The 21357-nt window shown below is 47.6% G+C and overlaps 1 protein-coding gene across 5 annotated transcripts in view; it reads left to right on the forward strand.

The window, feature by feature from the left end:
* Positions 1-21357, forward strand: part of GORASP1 (golgi reassembly stacking protein 1) — a 142316-nt gene that overhangs the window by 98621 nt on the left and 22338 nt on the right. For all 5 annotated transcript variants that reach the window (XM_063921829.1, XM_063921832.1, XM_063921830.1 and 2 more), the window contains 2 exons: positions 5113-5257; positions 15933-16085. In XM_063921829.1, coding sequence (XP_063777899.1) covers positions 5113-5257; positions 15933-16085 — 298 coding nt within the window. The remainder of the gene's footprint in view (positions 1-5112; positions 5258-15932; positions 16086-21357) is intronic.

Raw genomic sequence — 21357 nt, forward strand, 5'->3', positions numbered from 1 at the left:
TTCAGATGCACCTGCGGATAACCCTGTCTCCAAGGACAAGGGTGTCTCTTCTGTGGTGGTTGCAGAGTGCTCATCTATTGGAGGGCCGCAGATTCGGCATACAGGATTGGATCCTGGTGACCACGGACGCCAGCCTGAGAGGCTGGGGAGCAGTCACACAAGGAAGAAACTTCCAGGGAGTATGGACGAGCCTGGAAACGTCTCTTCACATAAACATTCTGGAACTAAGAGCAATATACAATGCTCTAAGCCAGGCAGAACCTCTGCTTCAGGGAAAACCGGTGTTGATCCAGTCGGACAACATCACGGCAGTCGCCCATGTGAACAGACAGGGCGGCACAAGAAGCAGGAGTGCAATGGCAGAAGCTGCAAGGATTCTTCGCTGGGCAGAGAATCATGTGATAGCACTGTCAGCAGTGTTCATCCCGGGAGTGGACAACTGGGAAGCAGACTTCCTCAGCAGACACGATCTTCACCCGGGAGAGTGGGGACTTCATCCAGAAGTCTTCCACATGCTGGTAACCCGTTGGGAAAGACCAATGGTGGACATGATGGCGTCTCGCCTCAACAAAAAACTGGACAGGTATTGCGCCAGGTCAAGAGATCCGCAGGCAATAGCTGTGGACGCGCTGGTAACGCCTTGGGTGTACCAGTCGGTGTATGTGTTTCCTCCTCTGCCTCTCATACCAAAAGTATTGAGAATTATACGGCAAAGAGGCGTAAGAACGATACTAGTGGTTCCGGATTGGCCAAGAAGGACTTGGTACCCGGAACTTCAAGAGATGATCACGGAAGATCCGTGGCCTCTACCTCTAAGGAGGGACTTGCTTCAGCAGGGTCCCTGTCTGTTTCAAGACTTACCGCGGCTGCGTTTGACGGCATGGCGGTTGAACGCCGGATCCTAAAGGAAAAAGGCATGCCGGAAGAAGTCATTCCTACTTTGATTAAAGCAAGGAAGGAAGTAACCGTGCAACATTATCACCGAATTTGGCGAAAATATGTTGCGTGGTGCGAAGATCGGAGTGCTCCGACGGAGGAATTTCAACTGGGTCGATTCCTACATTTCCTGCAATCAGGATTGTCAATGGGTCTCAAATTGGGATCTATTAAGGTTCAAATTTCGGCCCTGTCGATTTTCTTTCAAAAAGAATTGGCTTCAGTCCCTGAAGTCCAGACCTTTGTTAAGGGAGTGCTGCATATACAGCCTCCTGTGGTGCCTCCAGTGGCACCGTGGGATCTCAATGTGGTTTTGGATTTCCTAAAATCTCATTGGTTTGAACCACTAAAAAAGGTGGATTTGAAATATCTCACATGGAAAGTGACCATGCTTCTAGCCCTGGCTTCTGCCAGGAGAGTGTCAGAATTGGCAGCTTTATCTTACAAAAGCCCATATCTGATTTTCCATTCGGACAGGGCAGAACTGCGGACTCGTCCGCATTTTCTCCCTAAGGTGGTGTCAGCATTTCATCTGAACCAGCCTATTGTAGTGCCTGCGGCTACAAGTGACTTGGAGGACTCCAAGTTACTGGACGTTGTCAGAGCATTAAAAATATATATTGCAAGGACAGCTGGAGTCAGAAAATCTGACTCGTTGTTTATATTGTATGCACCCAACAAGATGGGTGCTCCGGCGTCTAAGCAGACGATTGCTCGTTGGATCTGTAGCACAATCCAACTTGCACATTCTGTGGCAGGCCTGCCACAGCCTAAATCTGTAAAGGCCCACTCCACAAGGAAGGTGGGCTCATCTTGGGCGGCTGCCCGAGGGGTCTCGGCATTACAACTTTGCCGAGCAGCTACGTGGTCAGGGGAGAACACGTTTGTAAAATTTTACAAATTTGATACTCTGGCTAAGGAGGACCTGGAGTTCTCTCATTCGGTGCTGCAGAGTCATCCGCACTCTCCCGCCCGTTTGGGAGCTTTGGTATAATCCCCATGGTCCTTTCAGGAACCCCAGCATCCACTAGGACGATAGAGAAAATAAGATTTTACTTACCGATAAATCTATTTCTCGGAGTCCGTAGTGGATGCTGGGCGCCCATCCCAAGTGCGGTTTATCTGCATAAATTGTACATAGTTATTGTTAACTAATTCGGGTTATTGTTGAAGGAAGCCATCTTTCAGAGGCTCCGCTGTTATCATACTGTTAACTGGGTTTAGATCACAAGTTGTACGGTGTGATTGGTGTGGCTGGTATGAGTCTTACCCGGGATTCAAAATCCTCCCTTATTGTGTACGCTCGTCCGGGCACAGTACCTAACTGGAGTCTGGAGGAGGGTCATAGGGGGAGGAGCCAGTGCACACCACCTGATCGGAAAAAGCTTTACTTTTTGTGCCCTGTCTCCTGCGGAGCCGCTATTCCCCATGGTCCTTTCAGGAACCCCAGCATCCACTACGGACTCCGAGAAATAGATTTATCGGTAAGTAAAATCTTATTTTTGTATCATCTCGATTGGACTACTGCAATGTCCTCTATCTGGGTCTCCCAGCAAAAGAATTGCTCTGCTTACAGCTGGTACAAAACGCATCTGCCAGGCTGTTAAGCAACCGTCTACTATAGTGAATAACATGAGAATGCCCACAGTTAATGTTTTCTTTATATCATTACTAGCTGGAGTACCCGGCGTTGCCCGGGATTTTAAGAATGTTTGTTTACAAAAATTAATTTAAATATTAAACACACCGTATAAATAACATAGTATAAAAAAGCATGGAAAATGTTATACACATCAATAAACTGAAAACCCAATGTGCTGCTGGGGGTCCATGCTACTTCCACTATATAACTGTCAGTGTGTGGGTTCGTGCTACCTCCATTCCCCTCCTCACATCATGTCACTGCCCCTGTCCCATGCAGCCCTGTCATCACTGACATATCATGCATGTCCTGATATACTCTGTGCTGCTTGCCCACCCCTAGGGGTGCTAGTGGTGTGTTACCCCCACAGTGTTTGTTCCCAGAGTGTAAGTAATTTGTGTAGCAAGTTTGGGGTAAATTTCTCCAGGCATTCCAGAGTTATGCTGTCTGCTAAAAAACTCTGTGCTGCTGCCTCAACCCTAGGGGTGTCTTACCCCCACAGTGTTTGTTCCCAGAGTGTAAGTAACATGTGTAGTAAGTTTGGTGTAAATTGCTCCAGGCATTCCAGAGTTATGCTGTCTGCTAAAAAACTCTGTGCTGCTGCCTCAACCCTAGGGGTGTCTTACCTCCACAGTGTTTGTTCCCAGCTTGTTAAGTCATATGTGTAGCAAGTTTGTTGTAAATTGGTCTAGGTATTCTGGAGTTATGCTGTCTCCTGAAATTCTCTGTGCTGCTGTCCCACCCGTAGGGGGTGGTAGGGGTGTATAACCCCCACCGAGTTTGTTATCAGATTGTAAGTCAGATGTGTACCAAGTTTGGTGTAAATTGCTGCAGGCCTTCTACAGTAATGCTGTCTGCTGACGTACTCTGTGCTGCTGTCCCACCCCTAGGGGAGCTTGGGGTGTCTGACCCCCACATTGTTTGTTTCCCGAGTGTAAGTCATATGTGTACCCAGTTTGTTGTAAATTGGTCTAGCCAGGGACTGTGGACACTGTGTTTGGAGGGGTACATGTGGCATTTTAAATCCCTATTGTGCTTATGCAATTGTTTTAAACATTTAAGGAGTAGGATATCTCCTTTATGAAAGTATATTAAAAATAATATTTTTTTAATTTACCTATTGATTCAGTTGTCTGATATATTTCTGACTTTCAGCCGGCGCCAGTACTTATTTCTTCTTTTTTTTACATATAATCAAGGGAACTGACCTTCCCTGTACAGGCTGCCGTTGACAGCGCACTCTATCTATATTGTTTTTCTTTGGTCTACCCATTTGGGAGTTATGCTGTCTCCTTAAATACTCTTTGCCGCTTTCCCACCCCTAGGGGTGGTAGGGGTGTCTTCGAGATTGTAAGTCAAATGTGTACCAAGTTTTCTGTAAATTGCTCCAGTCCTTCCACAGTTATGCTGTCTGCTGACATACTCTGTGCTGCTGTCCCACCCCTAGGGGTGCTAGCGGTGTTTGACCCCCACATTCTTATTTTCCCTAGCTTAAGTCATATGTGTACCCAGTTGTAAATTGGTCTATCCTTTCGGGATTTATGCCGTCTCCTGAAATACTCTGTGACGCTGTGCCACCCCTAGGGGTGATAGGAGTTTTTAACCCCCACAGAGTTTATTCCAAGATTTTAAGTCAGATGTGTACCAAGTTTGATGTAAATTGCTCCAGGCCTTCCACAGTTTTTCTGGCTGCTGACATACTCTGTGCTGCTGTCCCACCCCTAGTGGTGCTCGGGGTGTCTGACCCCCATAGTGTTTGTTTCCAGAGTGTAAGTCATATGTGTACCAAGTTTGTTGTAAATTGCTGTAGGCATTCCAGAGTTATGCTGTCTGCTGAAATACTCAGTGCTGCTGCCTCACCCCGTAAGGGTCCTAGGGGTTTCTTCCTCCCACAGTGTTTGTTGGCAGATTGGAAGGCATATGTGTACCAATTTTTGAGTACATGGGTCCAGCAATTCCGGAGTTATGCTGTCTCCTGATATACTCTATGCTGCTGTCTGCCCCCCTAGGGGTGCTAGGGGTTTCAAATTGTTTTAGTTGCGTCCGCCATGTTTTAATACGCTTGTATGTAAAATGTCACGATCTTCGCTTGTAAACTGTGGATCTGTATAGAAAAACAGACAGAAGGACAGAATGACAGATTTTCATTTTTCTATAGTAGATAATCATTTGAAACAGAAATGACACACCTTCCCATCCTTATTATCCACTTTAAACTCTCTTTGGGAATAACAGCTGCCTACAGTGCTAAAGGGAAAGCATCGTAATAAACTGAACTAAAGTAGGTTATTGGGGCTTCTTTCTACTACCAGCTTAAAACACAGAGCAGGCGTGGTGTTGCTGTGAGGCTGCTATTATAGGGTGAGTGATGTGTAGTGAAAGTGGAAAGCAAATGTGTTATTTGTAGGGTAGTAATAAAAAGGGAAGACTCTAGCTGTCTTGTTATGTCTCTGAGGTACTTGAATGCTAGATTTATTTATAGGGAATATGCTTGTAGTTTATGAATGGTAAGCTTTGCTGTTTTCTGTTATCAGGCTCCTCTCCTGGCACCGGAAACACCCACTGACACAGCAGATGAAGCTTTCGCTCTGCCTGAATCGCAGGCACAGGATGCACATGTCAGTCCTGGGGAACATACACTTGTTCTCCCACCACCGGTGCAGAGACTAGTAGATCCAGGTATTACATATTACATAATCTCGGCCATTGTGTTAGTATCAAGATAATTTGGCCAACCCTTGTGCTTCCTATTAGCTGTAATAAAACGTAGCTATAAAATAGGGGTTCTCAACTGCAGCCTCAGGAATAATCACTCGGTCCTGTCTTGATGCAGTCCATCTCAGGGGACATAACAATTCTGAAAACATGATTAGTTATTTAGGGGTAGATGTATTATAGCGGTACGATCGTGCGGCTGTAACACTTTCTGCTTCGCCTCGTTATCTTCTACACCCACCCACCCCAAACCGACCCTTCATACATCTACCCCTTAGGGCTCAAGTTTAGTAACACTGTCGATCACTAAACCATGAGATCAGATGAGAGAAGTCAGAATAGACGCAGTGGTTAGCTGATTGCCTTTAATATTTGCATGTGTGAGTTTCCCATCAGTAACAAAGGGGTCTATTTACTAAGCCTTGGATGGAGATAAAGTACCAGCCAATCAGCTCCTAACTGCCATGTTACAGGCTAAAAAAATACAGTTAGGAGCTGATTGGCTGGTACTTTATCTCCATCCAAGGCTTAGTAAATAGGCCCCAAAGTTCCTAAAAACTACTGCTTTCTGTTAGTAGATACCTTCTCTTGCCTCATGGTGCAGCGCTGCCAAGGACGACGACTCCACCCAAACTACAGGAACAAACACAGGCCAGGGCTCACACATCCGTATGGAACATACTGATCCCTGACACATTATGCTATGTACCTTTCTCTACTTGTAGAACAATTAAGCAGAGTAGATGTGAGTCCTGAACAGTGGCTGTCTGGCCATTTTAGCCTGGGGGACAAACACACCACACTTAGGAGAGCCGATTTATCCAGCTTTGTGTAGTCCACTCTGTTCTGGCAATGCCATCCTCAGATGGCATTATCATAACTATAAAAACGCATATAATAAATTATCTTATGGTGCTAAACAGAAGTATCTGCAATGCAGTACAAATACTAACGTAGAAATCTCCAACTTTTTTCTATCTTTTGTCTTCACCTTTAAAATAGGGGATGGGATTTTGCTGTATACACAGTAAAGAGAAGCAGGGCATCCACTTCCTAATATAATGGGTGGATGCTTGTTCCTTGTCTTCCAGATGGTAGTCGGGTATAGATATCTATGAAATATAAAGTGCACTCCAGTGTAGTAATTACAGTATTTGATATAAATTTGTGAGAAAATATAACTTGCTTTTCTGTGCTTACTGATTCCCACTAATAAAAGCACGGGGTAGACTACAACACTGCTCACAATTAGATAACATGAGCAAATCCGTCCCTCTTAGGTGTCCCGCATTGATTCTAAAATAACAGCGAGTTGGATGCCAAACACAGTGCAGTCATTTGTAGACTATATTTCTAATCATAAATAAAAAATTCACACATACAAAAAGGAGATACTATGACGCTTATCTGGTGTTTTACAGTATGTCTCTTTCTTTGGGGAAAAGCATGTCCAATACAGAATGTATATAAAAGGCCAAGGAATATATTCTACCGGATTGGTATATGATCCCGGAGGTCAGGAGACCGCCGACGGGAACCCGACAGCCAGAATCCCAGCAGCAAGTGCAGCTCTCGCCACGCTTCGGGCCTGGTGGTGGCCTTTGGTCGCCACACTATTATATTCTCCCTCAGGTGGTGGCGTGGACCACTACCTGAGTGGGAATACTGGGCTTGGCTCGGGATTCCCTGGCGGTTGGTATTCCGGCGTCGGTATCCTGACTGCTGGGATCCCGACAGCTGGTAATTTCACCACATATCTATTCCACTTGGTCAAGGAAGAGAAAGTTCTATGTCCTGAAAGGTTTAACAGTTGCATCGCCATTCTTGTAATTGTTGGACTTTGTGGTATATGTAATAGGGTGTGCATTCCGTAAAACGTTGCAATATTGTTCATTAGGTCTGTAGATATATAGGGGTATATGCAATTGCGGTCGAATTCGCGGCAATTTTCGCCGTTTTTTAATTCGACTCAATTCGACAGGTGAATCCCGGAAGGTGGCTTCCGGAATTCACCATATTCAATGAAAAACGGATTCGCCAGAGTCGCGGGCGAAAATCGGCCGATTTGGCGGATTTTGCAGCGATTTAAAAAAACGGGAAAAAACGGGAAAAACCCGGAAAAAAAAATGGCGTGGGGTCCCCCCTCCAAAGCATAACCAGCCTCGGGCTCTTCGAGCTGGTCCTGGTTCTAAAAATGCAGGGGAAAAATTGGGCAGGGATCCCCCGTATTTTTAAAACCAGCACCGGGCTCTGCGCCTGGTGCTGGTGCCAAAAATACGGGGGACAAAAAGAGTAGGGGTCCCCCGTATTTTTAACACCAGCATCGGGCTCCACTAGCTGGACAGATAATGCCACAGCCGGGGGTCACTTTTATGCCGTGCCCTGCGGCCGTGGCATTAACTACCCAACTAGTCACCCCTGGCCGGGGTACCCTGGGGGAGTGGGGACCCCTACAATCAAGGGGTCCCCCCCCCCCAGCCACCCAAGGGCCAGGGGTGAAGCCCGAGGCTGTCCCCCCCCCATCCAATGGGCTGCGGATGGGGGGGCTGATAGCCTTTTGTGATAATAAAAAGATATTGTTTTTTCCATTAGTACTACAAGTCCCAGCAAGCCTCCCCCGCAAGCTGGTACTTGGAGAACCACAAGTACCAGCATGCGGGAGAAAAACGGGCCCGCTGGTACCTGTAGTACTACTGGAAAAAAAATACCCAAATAAAAACAGGACACACACACCGTGAAAGTAAAACTTTATTTCATACGCCGACACACACATACTTACCTATGTTGACACGCCGACTGCCACGGTCTCCGACGATCCGAGGTACCTGTGAAAAAATTATACTCACCTTCCAGCGTCCAGAGGTACATCCAGGTCCAGAGATAATCCACGTACTTGGCAAAACAAAAAAACGAACAACGATCCATACCGGACTAGAAAGGGGTCCAATGCTTTCACATCAGACCCCTTTCTCCCGAATGCCGGGACATCACGTGACTCCTGTCACTGAAGTCCCTTCAGCCAATCAGGAAGCGCTACTTCCGTGGCGCTCATCTGATTGGCTGTGCGCTGTCTGTGATGTGACAGCGCATCGCAAAGCCGCTCCATTACTTTCAATGGTGGGAACTTAGCGGCTAGCGGGGGGGTCACCCGCCGGTCAGCCGCTGACCGGCGGGTGACCTCACCGCTAGCCGCTAAGTTCCCACCATTGAATATAATGGACTGGGCTGTGCGATGCGCTGTCTGCTCAGACGCACAGAGCCAATCAGATGAGCGCAACGAAGTTGCGCTTCCTGATTGGCTATAGAGACCTTTCTGTGACAGCTGTCACTGACAGGTCTCTCTGCATTCGGGGATAGGGGTCCCATGTGTCAGCATGGGACCCCTTTCAGTCCGGCATGGAGCGGGTGTTCGGTTTGTTTTTTTCTCCAAGTACGTGGATTTATCTCTGGAGCCTGGTTGAGGTGAGTATATTGATCTTTTTTCTCTATCGTCCTAGTGGATGCTGGGGTTCCTGAAAGGACCATGGGGAATAGCGGCTCCGCAGGAGACAGGGCACAAAAGTAAAGCTTTCCGATCAGGTGGTGTGCACTGGCTCCTCCCCCTATGACCCTCCTCCAAGCCAGTTAGATTTTTGTGCCCGGCCGAGAAGGGTGCAATCTAGGTGGCTCTCCTAAAGAGCTGCTTAGAAAAGTTTAGCTTAGGTTTTTTATTTTACAGTGAGTCCTGCTGGCAACAGGATCACTGCAACGAGGGACTTAGGGGAGAAGAAGTGAACTCACCTGCGTGCAGGATGGATTGGCTTCTTGGCTACTGGACATCAGCTCCAGAGGGACGATCACAGGTACAGCCTGGATGGTCACCGGAGCCTTGCCGCCGGCCCCCTTGCAGATGCTGAAGTAAGAAGAGGTCCGGAATCGGCGGCAGAAGACTCCTCAGTCTTCTAAAGGTAGCGCACAGCACTGCAGCTGTGCGCCATTTTCCTCTCAGCACACTTCACACGGCAGTCACTGAGGGTGCAGGGCGCTGGGAGGGGGGCGCCCTGGGAGGCAAATGAATACCTATTTTGGCTAAAAATACCTCACATATAGCCTCCGGAGGCTATATGGAGATATTTAACCCCTGCCAGAATCCGTTAAGAGCGGGAGACGAGGCCGCCGAAAAAGGGGCGGGCCTATCTCCTCAGCACACAGCGCCATTTTCCCTCACAGAAAGGCTGGAGGGAAGGCTCCCAGGCTCTCCCCTGCACTGCACTACAGAAACAGGGTTAAAACAGAGAGGGGGGGCACTAAATTGGCGTTAGAAATATATAAAAAAGATGCTATAAGGGAAAACACTTATATAAGGTTGTCCCTATATAATTATAGCGTTTTTGGTGTGTGCTGGCAAACTCTCCCTCTGTCTCTCCAAAGGGCTAGTGGGTCCTGTCCTCTATCAGAGCATTCCCTGTGTGTGTGCTGTGTGTCGGTACGTGTGTGTCGACATGTAGGAGGACGATGTTGGTGAGGAGGCGGAGCAATTGCCTGTAATGGTGATGTCACTCTCTAGGGAGTCGACACCGGAATGGATGGCTTATTTAGGGAATTACGTGATAATGTCAACACGCTGCAAGGTCGGTTGACGACATGAGACGGCCGACAAACAATTAGTACCGGTCCAGACGTCTCAAAAACACCGTCAGGGGTTTTAAAACGCCCGTTTACTTTAGTCGGTCGACACAGACACAGACAGGGACACTGAATCCAGTGTCGACGGTGAATAAACAAACGTATTCCTTATTAGGGCCACACGTTAAAGGCAATGAAGGAGGTGTTACATATTTCTGATACTACAAGTACCACAAAAGAGGGTATTATGTGGGATGTGAAAAAACTACCATAGTTTTTCCTGAATCAGATAAATTAAATAAAGTGTGTGATGATGCGTGGGTTCCCCCGATAGAAAATTATGGGCGGTATACCCTTTCCCGCCAGAAGTTAGGGCGCGTTGGGAAACACCCCTTAGGGTGGATAAGGCGCTCACACGCTTATCAAAACAAGTGGCGGTACCGTCTATAGATAGGGCCGTCCTCAAGGTCCAGCTGACAGGAGGTTGGAAAATATCATAAAAAGTATATACACACATACTGGTGTTATACTGCGACCAGCGATCGCCTCAGCCTGGATGTGCAGAGCTGGGGTGGCTTGGTCGGATTCCCTGACTAAAAATATTGATACCCTTGACAGGGACAGTATTTTATTGACTATAGAGCATTTAAAGGATGCATTTCTATATATGCGAGATGCACAGAGGGATATTTGCACTCTGGCATCAAGAGTAAATGCGATGTCCATAACTGCCAGAAGATGTCATGGACACGACAGTGGTCAGGTGATGCAGATTCCAAACGGCACAAAGGTGTATTGCCGTATAAAGGAAGAGGAGTTATTTGGGGTCGGTCCATCGGACCTGGTGGCCACGGCAACTGCTGGAAAATCCACCGTTTTTACCCTAAGTCACATCTCTGCAGAAAAAGACACCGTCTTTTCAGCCTCAGTCCTTTCGTCCCTATAAGATCATATCTGCCCAGGGATAGAGGAAAGGGAAGAAGACTGCAGCAGGCAGCCCATTCCCAGGAACAGAAGCGTTCCACCGCTTCTGACAAGTTCTCAGCATGGCGCTGAGACCGTACAGGACCCCTGGATCCTACAAGTAGTATCCCAGGGGTACAGATTGGAATGTCGAGAAGTTTCCCCTTCGCAGGCTCCTGAAGTCTGCTTTACCAAGGTCTCCCTCCGACAAGGAGGCAGTATGGGAAAAAATTCACAAGCTGTATTCCCAGCAGGTGATAATTAAATTACCCCTCCTACTACAAGAAAAGGGGTATTATTCCACACTATATTGTGGTACTGAAGCCAGAAGGCTAGGTGAGACTTATTCTAAAAAAATTTTTTTGAACACTTACAAAGGTTCAAATCAAGATGGAGTCGCTCAGAGCAGTGATAACGAACCAGGAAGAAGGGGACTATATAGTGTCCCGGGACATCAGGGATCCTTACCTCTATGTCCCAAATTTGCCCTTCTCACTAAGGGTACCTCAGGTTCGTGGTGCAGAACTGTCACTATCAGTTTCAGACGCTGCCGTTTGGATTGTCCACGGCACCCCGGGTCTTTACCAAGGTAATGGCCGAAATGATGATTCTTCTTCGAAGAAAAGGCGTCTTAATTATCCCTTACTTGGACGATCACCTGATAAGGGCATAGTCCAGGGAACAGTTGGAGGTCGGAGTAGCACTATCTAGGATACTGCTACAACAGCACGGGTGGATTCTAAATATTCCAAAATCGCAGCTGATCCCGACGACACGTCTGCTGTGCCTAGGGATGATTCTGGACACAGTCCAGAAAAAGGTGTTTCTCCCGGAAGAGAAAGCCAGGGAGTTATCCGAGCTAGTCAGGAACCTCCTAAAAACAGTGCATCATTGCACAAGGGTCCTGGTAAAAATGGTGGCTTCCTACGAAGCAATTCCATTCGGCAGATTTCACGCAAGAACTTTTCAGTGGAATCTGCTGGACAAATGTTCCGGATCGCATCTTCAGATGCATCAGCGGATAACCCTATATCCAAGGACAAAGGTGTCTCTCCTGTGGTGGTTATAGAGTGCTCATCTTCTAGAGGGCAGCAGATTCGGCATTCAGGATTGGATGCTGGTGACCACGGAGCCCAGCCCGAGAGGCTGGGGAGCAGTCACACAAGGAAAAAATTTCCAGGGAGTGTGATCAAGTCTGGAGACTTTTCTCCACATAAATATACTGGAGCTAAGGGTAAATTTATAATGCTCTAAGCTTAGCAAGACCTCTGCTTCAAGGTCAGCCGGTATTGATCCAGTGGGAAAAACATCACGGCAGTCGCCCACGTAAACAGACAGGGCGACACAAGAAGCAGGAGGGCAATGGCAAAAACTGCAAGGACTTTTCGCTGGGCGGAAATTCATGTGATAGCACTGTCAGCAGTGTTTCATCCCGGGAATGGAAACTGGGAAGCAGACTTCCTCAGCAGGCACGACCTCCACCCGGGAGAGTGGAAACTTCATCGGGAAGTTTTTTCCACATGATTGTAAACCGTTGGGAAATACCAAAGGTGGACATGATGGCGTCCCGTCTGAACAAAAAACGGGACAGGTATTGCGCCAGGTCAAGAGACCCTCAGGCAATAGCTGTGGACGTTCTGGTAACACCGTGGGTGTACCAGTCGGTGTATGTGTTCCCTCCTCTGCTTCTCATACCTAAGGTGCTGAGAATTATAAGACGTAGAGGAGTAAGAACTATACTCATGGCTCCGGATTGGCCAAGAAGGACTTGGTACCCGGAACTTCAAGAGATGCTTACAGAGGTCTTATGGCCTCTGCCGCTAAGAAGGGACTTGCTTCAGCAAGTACCATGTCTGTTCCAAGACTTACCGCAGCTGCGTTTGTCGGCATGGCGGTGGAAAGCCGGATCCTAAGGGAAAAAGGCATTCCGGAAGAGGTCATTCCTACCCTGGTCAAAGCCAGAAAGGAGGTGACCGCACAACATTATCACCACATGTGGCGAAAATATGTTGCGTGGTGTGAGGCCAGGAAGGCCCCACAAAGAAATTTCAACTCGGTCGTTTCCTGCATTTCCTGCAAACAGGAGTGTCTATGGGCCTCAAATTGGGGTCCATTAAGGTTCAAATATCGGCCCTGTCGATTTTCTTCCAGAAAGAATTGGCTTCAGTTCCTGAAGTCCAGAAGTTTGTCAAGGGAGTATTGCATATACAACCCCCTTTTGTGCCTCCAGTGGCACTGTGGGATCTCAACGTAGTTCTGGGATTCCTCAAATCACATTGGTTTAAAAACCAGTCAAATCTGTGGATTTGAAGCATCTCACATGAAAAGTGACCATGCTCTTGGCCCTGGCCTGGACCAGGCGAGTGTCAAATTGGTGGTTTTTTCTCAAAAAAGCCCATATCTGTTTGTCCATTCGGACAGGGCAGAGCTGCGGACTCGTCCCCAGTTCTCTCCCTAAGGTGGTGTCAGTGTTTCACCTGAACCAGCTTATTGTGGTGCCTTGCACCTACTAGGGACTTGGAGGACTCCAAGTTGCTAGATGTTGTCAGGGCCCTGAAAATATGTTCCAGGACGGCTGGAGTCAGGAAAACTGACTTGCTGTTATCCTGTATGCACCCAACAAACTGGGTGCTCTTGCTTCTAAGCAGACTATTGCTAGTTGGATGGGTAATACAATTCAGCTTGCACATTCTGTGGCAGGCCTGCCACAGCCAAAATATGTAAATGCCCATTCCACAAGGAAGGTGGGCTCATCTTGGGCGGCTGCCCGAGGGGTCTCGGCTTTACAACTTTGCCGAGCAGCTACTTGGTCAGGGGCAAACACGTTTGCTAAATTCTACAAATTTGATACCCTGGCTAAGGAGGACCTGGAGTTCTCTCATTCGGTGCTGCAGAGTCATCCGCACTCTCCCGCCCGTTTGGGAGCTTTGGTATAATCCCCATGGTCCTTTCAGGAACCCCAGCATCCACTAGGACGATAGAGAAAATAAGAATTTACTTACCGATAATTCTATTTCTCGGAGTCCGTAGTGGATGCTGGGCGCCCATCCCAAGTGCGGATTATCTGCAATACTTGTACATAGTTACAAAAATCGGGTTATTATTGTTGTGAGCCATCTTTTCAGAGGCTCCGCTGTTATCATACTGTTAACTGGGTTTAGATCACAAGTTGTACGGTGTGATTGGTGTGGCTGGTATGAGTCTTACCCGGGATTCAAAATTCCTCCCTTATTGTGTACGCTCGTCCGGGCACAGTACCTAACTGGCTTGGAGGAGGGTCATAGGGGGAGGAGCCAGTGCACACCACCTGATCGGAAAGCTTTACTTTTGTGCCCTGTCTCCTGCGGAGCCGCTATTCCCCATGGTCCTTTCAGGAACCCCAGCATCCACTACGGACTCCGAGAAATAGAATTATCGGTAAGTAAATTCTTATTATTTTCAGGTACCCCTGGATTCTACATGGAGAAGAGGACCGATGTCGGCGTGTGAACATAGGTAAGTATGTGTGTGTCGACGTATGAAATAAAGTTTTACTTTCACGGTGTGTGTGTCCTGTTTTTATTTGGGTATTTTTTTTCCAGTAGTACTACAGGTACCAGCGGGCCCGTTTTTCTCCCGCATGCTGGTACTTGTGGTTCTCCAAGTACCAGCTTGCGGGGGAGGCTTGCTGGGACTTGTAGTACTGCTGGAAAAAACAATATTCTTTTCATGATCACAAAAGGCTATCAGCCCCCCCATCCGCAGCCCATTGGATGGGGGGGGACAGCCTCGGGCTTCACCCCTGGCCCTTGGGTGGCTGGGGGGGGGGGACCCCTTGATTGAAGGGGTCCCCACTCCCCCAGGGTACCCCGGCCAGGGGTGACTAGTTGGATATTTAATGCCACGGCCGCAGGGCACGGCATAAAAGTGACCCCCGGCTGTGGCATTATCTGTCCAGCTAGTGGAGCCCGATGCTGGTGTTAAAAATACGGGGGACCCCTACGCTTTTTGTCCCCCGTATTTTTGGCACCAGCACCAGGCGCAGAGCCCGGTGCTGGTTTTAAAAATACGGGGGATCCCCTGTCAATTTTTCCCCCGCATTTTTAGAACCAGGACCAGCTCGAAGAGCCCGAGGCTGGTTATGCTTTGGAGGGGGGACCCCACGACATTTTTTTTTAGGATTTTACCGTTCCAGCAATAAAAAAAAAAAAAAATAATAATATTTTAAAAAATATATAAATAATATTTGTGCCTCCAAAAAAAAGTACCTAATCCCTTCTAATATAAATAGATCTGCTATTCCCAAAAAAAAAAACACAAAAAAAAACATGTTTAAAATTTTTTTATTTGTTTTCACCCTCCAAAGTGTGGCGGATTGAAAATGACGAATTTGCTGTCTAAAAGCACTGCTGTCGAATTTCCAAACTTGAATTGAATATGCTTTGGTCGAATTGCAGCACTTATATCATTGCAGAAAAGTCGAATTTGCAAAAATTCGAATTTCAAAAAGTCGAATTTTGAAAGTCCGTTTTTTGGTCGGAAAGCACTGAATTGCATAGGCGAATTTTTTTTTTGGTCGAAAATGACCCGAAATTCGACAATTTCGGGAATTCGACCGCAATTGCATATACCCCATAGCAGCAATAATTTAAAGGGCAAAACTAAACTGATTTTGCCTTTTAAATTATTGACTCTTTAAATCATGTGAAACCAAATCCCTGATAAGCCGCGTCTTGAATATCCCCTGGCGCACCAATTACCCGCAGTCAATGACGGCAGGTAATAGGATACTGCCTTCAGTATCTTTTCTAGTCATCGTTGCAGTAGAGGATAGGTTCAGCCACCCAGGCTCATGTCCGTGAGCCTACTGCTGACACAAAGGCTGGCCAGGTAGTTGTGATGTGGCCTATGCAGACAAGTCATTCATTATTCCTGCGTTACAGTCCCGTAGAACCAATGTTGTAATGGTGAATAATGTGGCTGCATAAGCTGCGATTGTCAATAACCGGCCAGTCGTTATTGAGCTTCAAAAGGGGATGTGTCTTTGGGAAAAAGTGAATTTGTTAAATTTACATGATCTTTTTCACTTTAGGGTTCCCAGACCATTCTGACCTTCCAGTGCCTGAGATTCCAGACATAACCAAGCTGCTTGATGTGACGTCACCAGCCTTACTTAATGTGAAACCAGATCTTCCTACAGGAACAGATAAGATTCTAAGCGCTGAAGAGCTGAATGCTTACATTGGTACGCACTGTATGTTTATATCACTAGTTATGTAGTGTAGTTACTGAATGACGATGACATACCAGTACGAGAGTCAGTGTACCATTCTGTATGCATCTCCTGTGTCTGTCCTCCACACTGTACTTTGACCATTGATCAGCGATGAACACCGTGTTGACATGGGTCTTTGCCGCGATGCATTGCATTAACACACACAATAAAAACCAAGAACCAGACCAGTAGTACTGTTAGGACATGTTTTGATAATAGTATAATATAGTTTTAGCTGTAACATGTGGGTAACAATTTGGGGAACACTAGAAACACTATGGGTATAGTTTGTGGTGCAGGGAGCCACTGCCGAAAACATTCTTCCCACAGCTTCCAGCCAGTACCCTTCAGATGTGGCAATAAGTGGTGTGGTTCTTTCTTTAACTGGGAGCAGTTTAGCAGCTGGATTTCAGGTTACCTGGTGCCTGGGAAGGTCAGGCATTAGGAATGGCTTAGGAGCTGTCCTTTGGATACCTGTCTTCTTATTGTGCTGGGCCCTGGATCAAGGTCCAATCCTATTAATATTTGTCATCTTTGTCACTTCCCATTATGGAGCTGTAGCAGCTCGACAAATGCTATAGGGTGTCAAAATGGTATTCTTTCTCTTTTGTTCCTGCTGGGGGAATCATGGGACATATGAGCAGGACCTTGCTTTCCCTGGGGTCTCTTACCTGCTCCATATGCCCTCTATGGCCCCTGATTGCCTGACTGGATTTCAGGTGATGGCAGTGCGGGGTATCCTGCAATTTTCTCTTTCCTTTGAAAGAGCTAGGATTGCCTCCACTTTTTCTAGAGTCCAGTTCTAAGTTGTCCTCCCAAGAGAAAGACAGTAGTGGCAGTAGTTTCTGATCTAAGGGTACCTTATGTCCTGGTGAGGATTGTAGGGAGTAGGCCATCAAGCTTGTGCTAACTGGCACACATTGGAAATCGGAGAGGGGGAATTGGAGATTTTGGCAATCTGCTATTTAAGTGCAAACGGAGTCTACTTTTCGTCTGTCACTCAGGACCTGTTTGCTGAAGCATGGACCCAGGGCCGGCGCTTCCACTAGGCAGCTTTAGGCAGCTGCCTATGAGCGCAGGGAACTGAGGGGGCGGCACACTGAGGCTGTCAGGAGCCCTGGTCATTCTAGTGGTTAGACCGCCTCCCTGTATCCCCCATGAAATAGCAGGCCAGCAGCAGCAGGCTACCAGGCGGCATGGACATTGGACACACTAGTAGCAGCGCTGCGGGGGTAGTCCTGCAACGCTACTAAACCAAGTGACAGCAACTGATGCTTTTTGGCCATTCCAGGCCACTATACCCTACTCAGTGTCCCGGGATCCACCACCGTTTTTCTTTAATTCACCACCTCTCTGTAGAAGATATGCAGTGGCAGCAGAGAGGTGGTTTCCCCCTCGGCCGTTTCCATTCCCGTGTCCCCTCTCTGCCGGCTCCATAGACTGCTGCTTTGGATTTTTTTGATGCTTTTGTGTTTAAGGGGGCGTGGCCACATATCCGTGATTAGGCCACGCCCCCCGACTTTGCCAGTTCTCCCCGCGGTCTGTCTGTGGCCCTGCCTGGCCTGCCTGCTCTTTGGGAGACTGGCTCCTGTGATCAGAGCTGGAGGTAACTACTGTGGTAGTGCCAGGTGTGTGCCTCCAATATGAGTGTGTGTGTCTCTGTCCCAGTATGAGTGTCAGGGTGTGTGTGTGTGTGTGTGTGTGTGTTTGTTTCAGTGTGTGCCTCTGCCTCAGTATGAGTGTCAGTGTGTGTGTCTCCGTATCAGTGTGTGTGTTTCAGTACGAGTGTGTGTGCCTCTGCCTCAGTATGAGTGTCAGTGTGTTTGTCTCCGTATCAGTGTGTGTGTTTCAATACGAGTGTGTGTGCCTCTGCCTCAGTATGAGTGTCAGTGTGTGTGTGTGTGTGTGTGTGTGTGTTTCAGTGTGTGCCTCTGCCTCAGTATGAGTGTCAGTGTGTGTGTCTCCGTATCAGTGTGTGTGTTTCAGTACGAGTGTGTGTGCCTCTGCCTCAGTATGAGTGTCAGTATGTGTGTCTCCGTATCAGTGTGTGTGTTTCAATACGAGTGTGTGTGCCTCTGCCTCAGTATGAGTGTCAGTGTGTGTGTCTCCGTATCAGTGTGTGTGTCTCCGTATCAGTGTGTGTGTTTCAATACGAGTGTGTGTGCCTCTGCCTCAGTATGAGTGTCAGTGTGTGTGTCTCCGTATCAGTGTGTGTGTTTCAATACGAGTGTGTGTGCCTCTGCCTCAGTATGAGTGTCCGTATCAGTGTGTGTGTTTCATTACGAGTGTGTGTGCCTCTGCCTCAGTATGAATGTCAGTGTGTGTGTGTCTCAGTTTCAGTTTCAGTGTGTGTGTCTCAGTATGAGTGTCAGTGTGTGTGTGTGTGTGTGTGTGTGTGTGTGTCTCAGCATCAGTGTGTGTGTGTCTCTGCCTCAGTATGAGTGTCAGTGTGTGTGTCTCCGTATCAGTGTGTGTGTTTCAGTACGAGTGTGTGTGGCTCTGCCTCAGTATGAGTGTCAGTGTGTGTGTTTCAATACGAATGTGTGTGCCTCTGCCTCAGTATGAGTGTCCGTATCAGTGTGTGTGTTTCAGTACGAGTGTGTGTGCCTCTGCCTCAGTATGAGTGTCAGTGTGTGTGTCTCCGTATCAGTGTGTGTGTTTCAATACGAGTGTGTGTGCCTCTGCCTCAGTATGAGTGTCCGTATCAGTGTGTGTGTTTCATTACGAGTGTGTGTGCCTCTGCCTCAGTATGAATGTCAGTGTGTGTGTGTCTCAGTTTCAGTGTGTGTGTCTCAGTATGAGTGTCAGTGTGTGTGTGTGTGTGTGTGTGTGTGTCTCAGCATCAGTGTGTGTGTGTCTCTGCCTCAGTATGAGTGTCAGTGTGTGTGTCTCCGTATCAGTGTGTGTGTTTCAGTACGAGTGTGTGTGGCTCTGCCTCAGTATGAGTGTCAGTGTGTGTGTCTCCGTATCAGTTTGTGTGTTTCAGTACGAGTGTGTTTGGCTCTGCCTCAGTATGAGTGTCAGTGTGTGTGTCTCCGTATCAGTGTGTGTGTTTCAATACGAATGTGTGTGCCTCTGTCTCAGTATGAGTGTCCGTATCAGTGTTTGTGTTTCAGTACGAGTGTGTGTGGCTCTGCCTCAGTATGAATGTCAGTGTGTGTGTGTGTGTCTCAGTATCAGTGTGTGTGTCTCAGTATGAGTGTCAGTGTGTGTGTGTGTGTCTCAGCATCAGTGTGTGTGTGTCTCTGCCTCAGTATGAGTGTCAGTGTGTGTGTCTCCGTATCAGTGTGTGTGTTTCAGTACGAGTGTGTTTGGCTCTGCCTCAGTATGAATGTCAGTGTGTGTGTTTCAGTACGAGTGTGTGTGGCTCTGCCTCAGTATGAGTGTCAGTGTGTGTGTCTCCGTATCAGTGTGTGTGTTTCAATACGAATGTGTGTGCCTCTGTCTCAGTATGAGTGTCCGTATCAGTGTGTGTGTTTCAGTACGAGTGTGTGTGGCCCTGCCTCAGTATGAGTGTCAGTGTGTGTGTCTCCGTATCAGTGTGTGTGTTTCAATACGAATGTGTGTGCCTCTGTCTCAGTATGAGTGTCCGTATCAGTGTGTGTGTTTCAGTACGAGTGTGTGTGGCTCTGCCTCAGTATGAGTGTCAGTGTGTGTGTCTCCGTATCAGTGTGTGTGTTTCAATACGAATGTGTGTGCCTCTGTCTCAGTATGAGTGTCCGTATCAGTGTGTGTGTTTCAGTACGAGTGTGTGTGGCTCTGCCTCAGTATGAGTGTCAGTGTGTGTGTCTCCGTATCAGTGTGTGTGTTTCAATATGAATGTGTGTGCCTCTGCCTCAGTATGAGTGTCCGTATCAGTGTGTGTGTTTCAGTACGAGTGTGTGTGCCTCTGCCTCAGTATGAGTGTCAGTGTGTGTGTCTCCGTATCAGTGTGTGTGTTTCAGTGTGTGCCTCTGCCTCAGTATGAGTGTCAGTGTGTGTGTCTCCGTATCAGTGTGTGTGTTTCAGTACGAGTGTGTGTGCCTCTACCTCAGTATGAGTGTCAGTGTGTGAGTCTCCGTATCAGTGTGTGTGTTTCATTACGAGTGTGTGTGCCTCTGCCTCAGTATGAATGTCAGTGTGTGTGTGTGTGTCTCAGTATCAGTGTGTGTGTCTCAGTATGAGTGTCAGTGTGTGTGTGTGTGTGTGTGTGTGTGTGTGTCTCAGCATCAGTGTGTGTGTGGCTCTGCCTCAGTATGAGTGTCAGTGTGTGTGTCTCCGTATCAGTGTGTGTGTTTCAGTACGAGTGTGTGTGGCTCTGCCTCAGTATGAGTGTCAGTGTGTGTGTCTCCGTATCAGTGTGTGTGTTTCAATACGAATGTGTGTGCCTCTGCCTCAGTATGAGTGTCCGTATCAGTGTGTGTGTTTCAGTACGAGTGTGTGTGGCTCTGCCTCAGTATGAGTGTCAGTGTGTGTGTTTCAATACGAATGTGTGTGCCTCTGCCTCAGTATGAGTGTCCGTATCAGTGTGTGTGTTTCAGTACGAGTGTGTGTGCCTCTGCCTCAGTATGAGTGTCAGTGTGTGTGTCTCCGTATCAGTGTGTGTGTTTCAGTGTGTGCCTCTGCCTCAGTATGAGTGTCAGTGTGTGTGTCTCCGTATCAGTGTGTGTGTTTCAGTACGAGTGTGTGTGCCTCTGCCTCAGTATGAATGTCAGTGTGTGTGTGTGTGTGTCTCAGTATCAGTGTGTGTGTCTCAGTATGAGTGTCAGTGTGTGTGTGTGTGTGTGTGTGTCTCAGCATCAGTGTGTGTGTGTCTCTGCCTCAGTATGAGTGTGTGTGTGCCTCTGCCTCAGTATGAGTGTGTGTGTGTGTGTGTGTGTGTGTGTGTGTGTGTGTGCCTCTGCCTCAGTATGAGTGTGTATGTGTGCCTCTGCCTCAGTATGAGTGTCATTGTGAGTGTGCGTCTGCCTCAATGTGTGTGTTTTTTACGCTGTGGAGCCCAAAGTGTTATTTTCTTTTTTTCCTGAAAGGGGCGAACGTGTTTGTTATTATATATTCCTGTGGTGGCCAATGGCGGGGTGTTTATTTATTTATTTATTTATTTGGGGGGGGGGGGGCGGTGGAGGATGAAGTTTTGCCTAGTGTGCCAAGAAACCTTGCACCGGCCCTGCATGGACCATACCTGATCAAAGATTTTGGGTATCTCACAGATTGTAGTACCTCTCTACCTTCTTCCTAGTGAGGTTAAGGTAAAATGGGAAAC

The sequence above is a fragment of the Pseudophryne corroboree genome, chromosome 5, assembly GCF_028390025.1.
Source record: "Pseudophryne corroboree isolate aPseCor3 chromosome 5, aPseCor3.hap2, whole genome shotgun sequence".
In the NCBI taxonomy this organism is placed as follows: domain Eukaryota; kingdom Metazoa; phylum Chordata; class Amphibia; order Anura; family Myobatrachidae; genus Pseudophryne; species Pseudophryne corroboree.